The following is an 11225-nucleotide window of genomic DNA, read 5'->3' as shown; positions in this document are numbered from 1 at the left end:
CAACTAGGGCACCACCGGTAGACCAGCTCACCAAGAGAAGAACATTTTTTTAGGGTTATAGCAGAGAGACACTCACCATCTCTGATTATTTTGAGCTTTTAGCCGTCCAAGGTTGAATAAACAGTTTGACAACGTATACATACATATTAAAACGATTGTGAAGATTTTTATCAGAGAATTGTGCGCGCACACACACACACACACACACACACACACACACACAGAGAGAGAGAGAGAGAGAGAGAGAGAGAGAGAGAGAGAGAGAGAGAGAGAGAATATGAACGAAGGTAGGTGATAGTTAAATATCTGGAAAATAGCCTACGCTACAAAACGCAGACAGAATCACAGGAGATTCTCATTCCCCTTTTCTTTCTCCCGCCCCTCTCTCCTCTACAGGACGCGGCGGAAAGAAAAGCAGATTCTTTGAATTCCACCGCTCCCGGAGCGAATTCATATCCCAAACCATAGCTGCTCATTCCGACAGAAATGTGTCCCCGCGGGCGCCGCCCTGCCCCGCGCAGCTAGCAGCCCGCAGCTTGGCGCCCGCCCCTTGCCCCGCTTGGCCGGTTCTCCTTCCTCAGCTCGAGCCTTCCTGGCAGCCCGCTTGGTCCCACCCGCCTCCAGGAGCCCGCCCAGCTCCCGACCCACTCTGGAACCTCGGAGGTCTTGTCCGTGGGACGCCAGCCTCTGCAGTCAACCTTCACTCAGAACCAGAAGACCGGGCCTACAGTGCCCCCCCCCCTTTGTGCGTAATTGATTAAGGGGCTGTAAGGCTGCAGATTATCACTCAGCTACAAATAGCATGTCATACCATCTCTGAATTTCATCTATTTCTTCATTTTCAAGACTCATTGATTGCACATGAACATCTAGTTCTAAAAAAAATTATCTGGGAGTCATTTTGATCATAAAGATAAAGGCGATGTTATCTCAACCTTACAGATTTCAATCAGCACATTACGCTTGGCAGCGATGTCTACGCCCAGGCTCTCCAGGCCTCGGCGCTCTGCCGCTATTGTTGGTGTGAGGGATGCGAGCTGGCTTTGCCGCAGCCACTAGCCTTTGTTGAGTAGATCTTCTCCCCATTTTAGCTTCCCTTCCGACAATGCTAATTTCCATGAATAGGGACCCCAAGAGGAAGGTCTTAACTTCTTCCCATCTTTCCGCAATTCAAAAATCTCAGGCCCTAGGCTTTTCTCCCTACCCTCCTGGGTCAGACCGCTGAGCAGCGGCCACAGGGCGGCAGATGCAACCCGGGGTAGGGGGTGGGGGTTGGTTGCGGAGAGAATGAGAATGGCTTGAGAGGGCTTCCTTCTTCAGACGTGGATTTCTCTCAGCCTGATTTGACCCTGATAAAACCATCATCTCTAGGTTTCAGACTTGGCATAAAGACCCACGCACAAACCCCTTTTCCTTCTGTGCAACACATGCTAATTTCTGTCAAGGAGCGCCCCGACCTCCTTTAACAAAATCCCTGTCCCCAGAATCCTGCTCTCCAAGACTCAGTGTAAATTTAAGGGTTTCTAGGACCCCTCTGAGGACCCAGGCAACCTAAGCGTCCAGTTTCCCCGAGCATCGCGATAGCTCTGTATTCCTCTAGGTAACCCGGCAGCACAAAGCAGCGTAGCCGCTAGGTTTCAGGACGGGACTCGGACAAAACAAAAAACAACAACAAAAAAAAACCCCTCCACTCCCAACCTGGATGCCCCGGACCGGCGGGAGGCTAGGGTGCGAAGCTTTGACTCTAAATCCAGCTCATCAAGCTGTTCCCCCAAGAGCCTGGTGAGGCTAAGGGAGAGAACCAGGAGGATTTTGGCACCCAAAGCTTTAGGTAGCTGCATTTAGTCTGGTTCAAGCCACCGGCACTCCATCATCTCAAAAATCATCATCGTGGGTCAACAGAGAACAAGTGATGCTTCAAAACTCTCCCGCGGATTCATCAAATCATGAGGCTTGAAGGGAGTCGCATGTCCTCTAGGCCACTGGCTTCCGACACAGCTGGGCAGACTCAGCCATGCCACGTTCATTAGCTCAGGGGTTAATTAAACTGAAGGCAAGAGTATAGTCCAAGGTTTCCCATGAACACCCAAGAAATTCAGCTAGCCTCCGTCAGGATCATGTGCCTGCAGGATGTCCCTCTACCTCCCCACACTTTCTCTGTGCCTCCATTCCTCTAGCGTCTTCAGCTTCTACAGTGGCAGGGCTGGACATGCCATAAGTTAATTATAAAATCTCCACAGGCTCTAGTGGCCCAAGCAAAGTGGCTGTGATGCTGCTAATCCTAAACTGAGAATTATTTGGATTTTGCCTTCTCTTTGGTGAGCCGAGAGCATGAGAGCTTGTTCAAGGTCACTGCCTAGTGGTTTTCAGAAAGGGGTTCACTGCATATGCAAATGAGGCAGGGCCTGGGCCCCTGTAAGGATGTAAGCATTGCTGTGTAAAGGAGAAGAAAAATGATGGCTGGGGAGGGAGGGTCTCTCTCCATGCACTGTCCAACCCCCACCCCACCCCAAGTCTGGTCCCTGTGGGACCTTTCAGTCTTGGGATGGACCTTTTTCACATTCAGACAAGGCTACAGGATAGGGTAGAGGAAGGGTTCTTTCTCCCCTAATTAGACCCTTCACTGGTTCCTCTAGGGAAGGGAATCTATCTGGCCTTCACCATTCCTGCAAGTGTCCCAAACCAAAGCATCAGTTGGGAGATTGTCTGCTCTGTGCTGCTTTCTAGGGGTCAGCAGCTTGGAAGTGGAGGCTTGGACTAACCCTAGAAGCTCAAGCAGGCTTTTAGGCTCAGGATCCTCTAGGTCCCTCCTCGGACAAAAAGGTCCTTTTCATTCAGAAATCTTGGAGGTGGTGAGAACTCCCAGGAGTGAACATTTGGAAGACTCCCCCATCATGGGCACCTCTATGAGAAAGATCTCCTTTTATTTTCTCCTGTAGGTTTTCCTGTAGTGCTAACAGTTAAATAGACTGCCAACTGTGACATTTTCCCCCTCCACCAGCAGAGGATCTCCTCGCCTAGTGAATTACTGAGTGTCAGGAAAGGTGTAGGGACCAGTTTTTTTAAAAAAACATGCTTGTAAATGCCACACCCACTGTTACTGTAATGGGGTGGACCGCAGGCCTGCCCTCATGCACCTCAAAGCTGGGTTGGAGAGAGCATGGAAGCACTACTCCAAGCATCCTCTTTCCTTAGGCTGCCTCTTTGTCCATGATAGTGTCCACTGGCTAGGCCCCAGCCCTGGAGAGTACAGAGATATCCTTAGGTTCTACCAAATGCAGCTAGCTGCTCAGCTGTTTCCAAAAAACCCAGTGTCCCAGTCCCAGGGTACATTTCAGATAGGAGCAGTAAGTCCAGAAGGCTCTTGGGGGGGGGTGAGAAATGTTCTGTTAAAACCGCCCCCCCCCCCCGCTGGGCTGGGAGTTCAGGGATCCACTTACCTTTGGAGACTGAAGAGGCTCAGAAGGGCGAGGGGTCGAGGTTATCAGCCTAGAAACCCTCTGAATCCCCCCTCCCCCCGCCGCCGCAAGGCTTCCCAGGGGCTCCGCCAAGGTATCTGAGGGGCGGGGCGCGAGAAGCAGAGGGAGCAAGTCAGCGGCTTGCGAGCAGGAGCTGAGTTACCAGAGCCTCTCTGGAGAGGCCGCCTTTTATGGGCGTTATTAGCGCCCCTGTCTAGACTGGAGACGACACCTCCTCTGTGTGTAAACAGAGGCGGAGGGCTCTGGCGGGAAGAGGGATGGCGTGTCTAGGGGGCAAGCGGCCCTCCCTTTTTTGGCCACCGGAAGATCAAGGCCTTTTCCACCACCACCCCCCTCCCGGTAATCCTGTGATGTCAAGGTCAGAAAGACCTAGTCACGGTCAAGGCTAAAAGAAGAGTCTGGTTGGTTGTGGAAAAGCTCTGGCCCCCTCCTCCTTCTCCTCCCTCTCCCAGAAGCCCTTTGGTCCCCAGGGCCCCTCGACTTTCCACTACTGTGCGTCCGTCTGATAGATACACGTCTGCTCTTGGAGTTTTCTTGAAGGTGGGCTCTGATACTATGCCAGGACTCAGGCGGGTTCTGAGTGGGAGAATTCTTATTTGAACGTGATGTGATGGATGCGCAGAGCGGGCTGCTACAAGGATCCCAGCTCCAATAAAAGGGACCTTTACAGAGATGACAGTGCTATGCATCTACATGGGGTTTTAACCCATCACTTCACTTCGTCCCCACTGATGATTTACGCAAGTGGATCAAACTCAGAAGATGGTCTTCCAAGCAGTCATGGAAGGATTTGCTGAGAGAGTTGCTGGCCTTGTTCTCTAAGGTGGGTTCCTGACTCTGGGATTTTTGTCAGGGAAGGACTATTGTTCTTGCCCTAGATAGGAATAATGAAGGCTGAGAAGGTCTTTCTCCTCCAACACCAAAAGACTCAACCCAAGTGTACCTGGCACCATGGCAAAGTGACCCTCAAAGGATAGTACTATGAAACCTCAGTAGTTCTAGGGCCTTGGAGATTGGAGAAGCTGAGAGTGCCACGAAATTATAAGAACTAGAACTTCTGTTTTCAAGGAGGAAACCTCTGTGTCCACAGCCCTTTGCTGTCACGCTCTGGTGCCCTCCTGTTTGCCTACACCAACTTACTCCAACCAAAGTCTTAGGAGACTGTCCTTGAAGAGGAAGCTTTGCTTTAATAGGTCTAAATAAAGACAAAAATTACTCTATAGTTTGAGATGAGTGCGCTAACAACATACCAACACACACACACACACACCAACACACACGAAGCAGGAGGACAGTCTCCACTGCTCAAGAGCATGGGGGCACATCCCCAAAGATAGTGTTATCTCTTTAAAGAAGAGCCAAGGAAAGAATACATTTCCCATTGTTGCTTCCCGAGAACACAAGATCACACAGCTTTATACAATATTTATTTACTCTGATTAGAGGCGCATCTGATATATTTGGTTGAGTGTTTAAAAATACAAAGTACCCTGGACACATTGGGGCATACTGGCTACACAGAATGCCTGCAATTCTTCCTTGCCTTCCCAGTGCCCTAGTGTGTCCTCAGGAGCCTGCACAAGGCTTTTTTGTTTTTTCTTTTCATCCCTGTCTAGGAGCTTGGGATGGTTCCTTTCTCATAGGAAGACTCTATTTTCCTAAGTGAAAAAGTCATCTGGTTATGTTGCCTAGTTGGACCCTAAACTTCTTTCAATCAATCAGGGTTAAGGTTAAGGTTATGGTAGCACTGGACTTCAGGTATACCACCTCACCAGCTAAGACTTGACCCTTTGACTAAGTGTAGGTTTGTGTGCACATGAGGAGGGCTCCCTGGGACATAAAATTATCTTTAACCCATGAAGTATTCAGCTTTCATTGTGTTATAAGAGAACCCGAATAACTGCAATGACTGAGATCTGAAGACCCTACTAGAAAACTCCCAAGTTTTTTATTTGCTTCCTTTCTGTCTGAACAACCCATTTTGTCTCGGGGCTTTTGAAAAGACATTGGGATTGTTGATGGGGAAAGAAAGGGAAATAAAATTAATAGTGACTCTTGTTTCTAGAGGAGTCACCTATTCCCTTTCAAATTTCCCCTGCCTGGTACGTGGTTCTCTATAATCAGCCCAGAGTTGAGTGTAGAATGAGGCCGGCAGTTACTTCGGTAGCATGGACTCCATGGAGGGTGAATTCTTCAGGTTCTTTGTCTCTCAGACTCTGTGTGTGTGTGTGTGTGTGTGTGTGTGTGTCCCCACAAAAAGCATTTATTAGCGTTAAAATTTAAAAGCTTCAGCCCCATCAGGCAAAGAGAACCAGAAAGACAAACTCTGATTTCCAACCTGATGCCTCCAGTCTTTCTGTGTCTCAGGAGATGGGGGGAAAATCATATATAAATAAAAATTGCTGCAGTAAAGATTTAATCTGAGATAACATTGTTTTAGGCTATATTGCTTTTTAAAAGTCTCTTAACCTGACAACTTAACGATCTCATTAACTCGACCAGATAGGGAGATAGGCACAGATGCGACAAGAAAAACAAATTAGTGGCACCATCTCCACAGACTCCAGACCTCCTGGAAGACAAGGGTTCTTAGGAATTCTAGAAAATAAAAATGGAACTGGCCTGACAAATCGGAGGCTCAAGAGATCCTGGTATTCAGACCTCTCTGTTTAAGCTGATGGGACAAAGAAATGAGTACAGCCTGGGGCCTGGAAAAGCTGAGCTCTAAGCTGCCTCTGTCAAACGGTGCTAAGACCACCCCAACCCCAACCCCAACCTCAACCCCAGGCCTGAATTGGCTGTGAACCCTGGGAAGTAGGACTACAGGAGCCTAGGGTGAGATACCTACCACCTTTACTGTTGCTATCATTGTTCCAGTCATCTCTCAGTCAAGATGCTACCCTCCTAACACCCTAGAACCAGACCCCCTCCACCATTGTTAGAGAGCAAATCTAGATAAGAGCCACCAACTTACATACAAATCACCAAGCAGTGAACTTTTCTCACTTCCAGGCTTTTTCCACAGATCACACACACCTTTCCCTCCCCCAAGGTAAATTCACCGAAGTTGGGTATTAAGACGGGAAGTTCTCTATTCTAAACAGAATGGATGATACAAATATCTCCAAACTTTACTGGAGAGAAATAAAAGTTGGGGACCTACTGTTGCAGGTGGTATGTATCCTCTTCCCTGGTCCTGTCTGACTGGATTGGGCCATAGTATTCTGCCCTGAAGAGCCAGGAAAGAAAGGCTTCAGAAGGATCCCAAGCAATAAAATCAAGGCCAAAACCAAAAAGATATTTTATTTTAAAAACGAGTTTGTGGGGTTTTTTTTTTTCTTCTTTGCATTCAATACATTGTCATTCAGACGTCACAATACTATATACAGATACACAACATTAAAAAAAAAAGCCTATTTCAGATGGGCATTTCAAAAGAACACTGTTTTGTAATGAGCCAGTGGGAAGGGAAGAGGTGAGGGGGCCCCCACAGCACCAAGTTGGCTTTTGAGGAGGGAGAAATTAGGCAGCGTCTACATTTAGCTGGTTTATCCAGGACCAATGATGTCACCCCTCCTCAATCAGCTCCTCAAGCTATGCTTAGGAAATCAGTGAAAAATGAAAGTGTGTGGTCTCTCCTCTCCACTATCTGCTACTGCTTATGTAGAGATAAGATTGAAGATCTTCTGAGGGACCCACCCTCTATCTCCTTTAAAGAAGTTTATAAAAAGTTCTGATTCTAAGCCTGGCCTGATTCCCAACCTCACCATGAGAAAGAAAGAGACAGAAGCCACACTTAGCATTGTGGCTGGATGTTGTTGTTTTTTTGTTTGTTTGTTTTGTTTTTTGTTTTTGTCCTCCTTGGATTTCCTTAGGACTAAGAGTGCAAAGCAGAGGAGGCAGTGGGGTCAAAGGCACCTCCCGGGGAATCATTTCTGGGTTAGGATGTGGCTAGGGACTGCACCAACTCCAGCTTTTGTTGAGACAGACAGAAAAAAAAAAAGAAAGAAAAGAAAGAGAGAGAGAGAGAGGAAGAAAAGAAAAGAAAAAACAGAAAAGAAAATCAGATCTACAAGAACGGTTCAGTTTGAATTACGTTACACTGCCGGGCCCTAAGGATTAGCATCAATATTCACACGACTTTTAAAAGATGCACAGAAAAATTGTAACTGGGTAAACCTTGCCTACGGAGTTCAGTAATGACAGTAAAAAGGGAGAACAGGAAAGAAAGAAAGAGCTCCCCAGATCCCATGTCCATGCACCCCAGAAGTAGGTTCTTCCACAAGCTGAGGCACAGGAAGAGGCAAGAACTGAGTAATTTGGAATCCCCCAGTCCTGCTTTGGTAGGAATGACTGGGCTCTCCAGGCCACTCGGCTTTCTAGTGGGACAAGCCACAAAGGCCAGGGGGTTAGAGACAGTCTTTCTCTGGTACCCCATTCGAACCCACCTCTACAGCTGCGGATGCTGAGTGGGTGCCATCTGGCAGGGGGCGGTGAGATTAGGGGTGGAATGAGACTAGGGTAAGGCAGAGCTGTTCTTCTTTCTCGGTAAGATTAAATAGTGGTCTGCGCCGGTGCAGCGTCCTTCGGGTGGATTCCGTTATGGTACAAAGCAGTGACATAAATAGTCGGGACGGGAGGGGCGGGCGGGCAAACGGACCGGTCAGGTGGAGTGGAGATGAGGCGCTTTCGATTTGCTGACCACCTTTTTCTCTTTCACGCGTCGGTTCTGGAACCAGATGGTGACCTGACGCTCCGAGAGGTTCGTGGTGGCTGAGATGCGCCTGCGCTTCTCTTTGGTGATGAATTTGCTGGCTGCGTACTCCTTCTCTAGCTCCTTCAGCTGCACCTTGGTATAGGGCACGCGCTTCTTGCGCCCGCGCCGGTAGCTGCTCACTTCGGGCTGTAGAGGAACCACGTCTAGAGGAAGAGAGAAGGCATATAGGAGCAAGTGAGGTGGGCGGCTAAGGGCTACTCGGATGCGAGGCGGTTGGAAGTTCCCACAAGGTCTCATCTGGGCCGCCAGATTGTACTGCATGACGAGGCGCCCTAATTCTAAGTACCCCCCCCTCCCACTATTAGTAAGTCCACAGAGAAGGTGAGGCTACTGGGATACTAGCTTCCTTCTAGGTACAAACTTTAAAGGAGGGCGCTCAAAAAAACGCAGTAATCAAGATAATATTTTAAGGCACGTGTTTTAAAAAGAAAATCAAAACAATGCAAAAAAATCCATGATAAAATATCATTAAAAATTTAAACAGAGAATCTGTATTATTGATTTCCCCCCTTTTGCCTCAATCTCCACTATGGCTCTACACAACACCCTTTATTAGAAACCTTGGACCCTTAAATTGGATGCTCCAAGTTCTCCTCCTGCTTGCTGGAGTGCCGGTATTTAGAAAACAAAAACAAAAAGAAAAACTCCTTCATTCTGCAGTTAGCACAACAGGGTTCCTACATCCTATAATCTCCCCTTTGTGTGTGTGTGTGGGAGGGGGGGAAGGACTTACATTGTAAGTTTGAGGAGTGCATAACAATCAGGGTGTCAGCTACAGGGGCTCAGACCATCAAGTGGGTCCTTCAGCCTGAAGGTGCCCAGGCTCATGAATGAGTCTAGCCTGACACTATGGGACCTGATTCACCAACATAGAGAAGAAACTATCAGATGAAGCCAGACTGCTTGAGGGATCAGTCACTTACAAAAAGGGCTCCACTGTTGTGAATCATCTACCACCACCCAAGGAAGAAGATCTTGGCTCAGTGTAAGGAAATCAGATCCCCATAGGAGGAGGTCCATACCTAGGTTCTACCAAAAGGAAGAAAAAAAAATCCTGTTCCAACCTTCCTATGTCTGTTCTTCCAAAGCTGAAAGAAATTTTCTAAACCCCAGCTACCCTAAGCTCCACCCTTGCAATCTCAGCCACCACTTATTTAATTTCTTCAGGTTTAGAGCATTTCACAGGAATTCACAATAGGATGGCACTCCCCACCTGCACTATTGGCAGTGAAAGACCATAGTGGGAGGATAAGAGAGATTATGTGAATAGCTAGCTCTGCCTTCATTGCTTTCTATGGCATCACTGGACTTCAGGTAGACTCTAACAAGGACTGAGTGTCTGAGTTCTCTTCTTCATTCTTATGTTCCTTTGAAAGTATTAGACATGACCCCAGCATGAAAGCAGAGAATCTGCTGAAGTGTTTCTTTACACCCCACTCTATAAGCATCTTCCCTACACTGCCATTCCCAGTGAGTACCCCCCAAGACCCATGGTTTAGTGGTAAACAGAGAGGGGATGTGGGAGGCAGATCACAACAGAATGCAGATAGAAATAAAGTACCCAGGAAGAAAATGGAAAGGGGTTCCAGTGGCCGGCACAAGATGCCTTCATGGTTACAATTTCTCAGGAAAATGATCTATCCAACTTGTCAATGTTCCTCTGACACCCAAGATTTTTTAATCCGGAAAACAAACAAACAAACAAATAAACAAACAAACCAACCAGCCACTCGGTTTGGTTTAGTAGATATGAACTGTCAAGTTAAAAAGTTACAAAGTTTTAAATAACTCGTCTTCAATTTGTTTTACTCTTATAGATGGAACTATATTTAAGTAACAGATAATTCTGGGGCAAGAATAAAAATGAAGAAAATAAGTAGTGATATCCCCAGAATACTTCTTCAGTTGTATTTTTTATTAAATGCATTTTACAAGACTAGAAATCAGAGGTTCATAGTAAGGCAGTGACTTGAATGGCAGAGCTGGAATCTAGATTCTCTGACTCTTCACATAAAGTCAGAGTAAGGGTCAAAAGAGAAATGGCCCTCCTAGTACATCCCCTTTGTTGAAGGGTAAAGTGAGGATATGGGTGTGTTTCAGTTTTTGAATGAACCAGTTAACTGTCCTTAATTAAAAAAAATTACTTTTTGTAGCTCCCTACATATAAACTCTAAATTTCTAATGAAGTTTAATCAACACAATCCTAAAAATTCTGGTTAAAAGGTAGGTAACTGCTCTAAACTGGTCATTTTTCCCCCTCCCTCTATTGGATGTCAAAGATTGACTCCACCAAGGTTTCCTTGGGTCAAACTGAACAGCAGGTTGTTTTGACCTCCTGGAGAAATATCTCCTGTCTTTCCTCCTCAAAGGAGCACCTTCCATTGTCTGCTGTCTTGGCTAGAAAGGAAGTGGGCTTCACAGATGTGAGAGCAGCTGGTAGCTTAGACTTTGAGCAGTGCCTACCCTGCCTAGGGTGTGGACTTAACTCAATGTTCCCATCCCTAATGTCCCCCCAGATCACCTACACTAACATATTTGTACTTGGAAATCTAATCAATATCTATGAGAAGCAAATAATGAAAACAATCCCCTGCCAGTCTTTGTTTTGGGGTAGAGGCTTCTGTGCAGGGCGCTCCAAAGCCTGCCCACTTCATTAGTAGGCTCTGGGATTTAAGGACAATCTTTTGCAGCTAGTGGCTCTTTCCAATCCAAATTCAAAGACTGTCAATATACGGGCTCCAAAAACCCACTGTTTTTGTTTTGTTCTATTCTATAATCTATCTGTTCATCTATCTATCTATCTATCTATCTATCTATCTATCTATCTATCTCAGAACTGTCTTGTTCTTCTTCCATCTAATTGTCTCCTGGGATTTCTGCCCTTCTTGGTGAAAAAAGAAAGGTATCTATACTCATCACAGTGTGTGTGTGTGTGTGTGTGTGTGTGTGTGTGTGTGTGTGTGTGTGTG

At 46.8% G+C, this 11225-nt stretch overlaps 1 protein-coding gene across 1 annotated transcript in view; it reads right to left on the bottom strand.

The window, feature by feature from the left end:
• Positions 1-6756: 6756 nt before the first annotated feature.
• Positions 6757-11225, bottom strand: part of Hoxc13 (homeobox C13) — a 7865-nt gene continuing 3396 nt past the window's right edge. The window contains exon 2 of the mRNA XM_021184085.1: positions 6757-8399. Within this exon, the coding sequence (XP_021039744.1) occupies positions 8143-8399 (257 nt within the window). The 3' untranslated portion in view covers positions 6757-8142. The remainder of the gene's footprint in view (positions 8400-11225) is intronic.

Source organism: Mus caroli, chromosome 15 (assembly GCF_900094665.2).
Source record: "Mus caroli chromosome 15, CAROLI_EIJ_v1.1, whole genome shotgun sequence".
Taxonomy (NCBI): Eukaryota; Metazoa; Chordata; class Mammalia; order Rodentia; family Muridae; genus Mus; species Mus caroli.
This window is presented reverse-complemented; position numbering and strand designations above follow the sequence as displayed.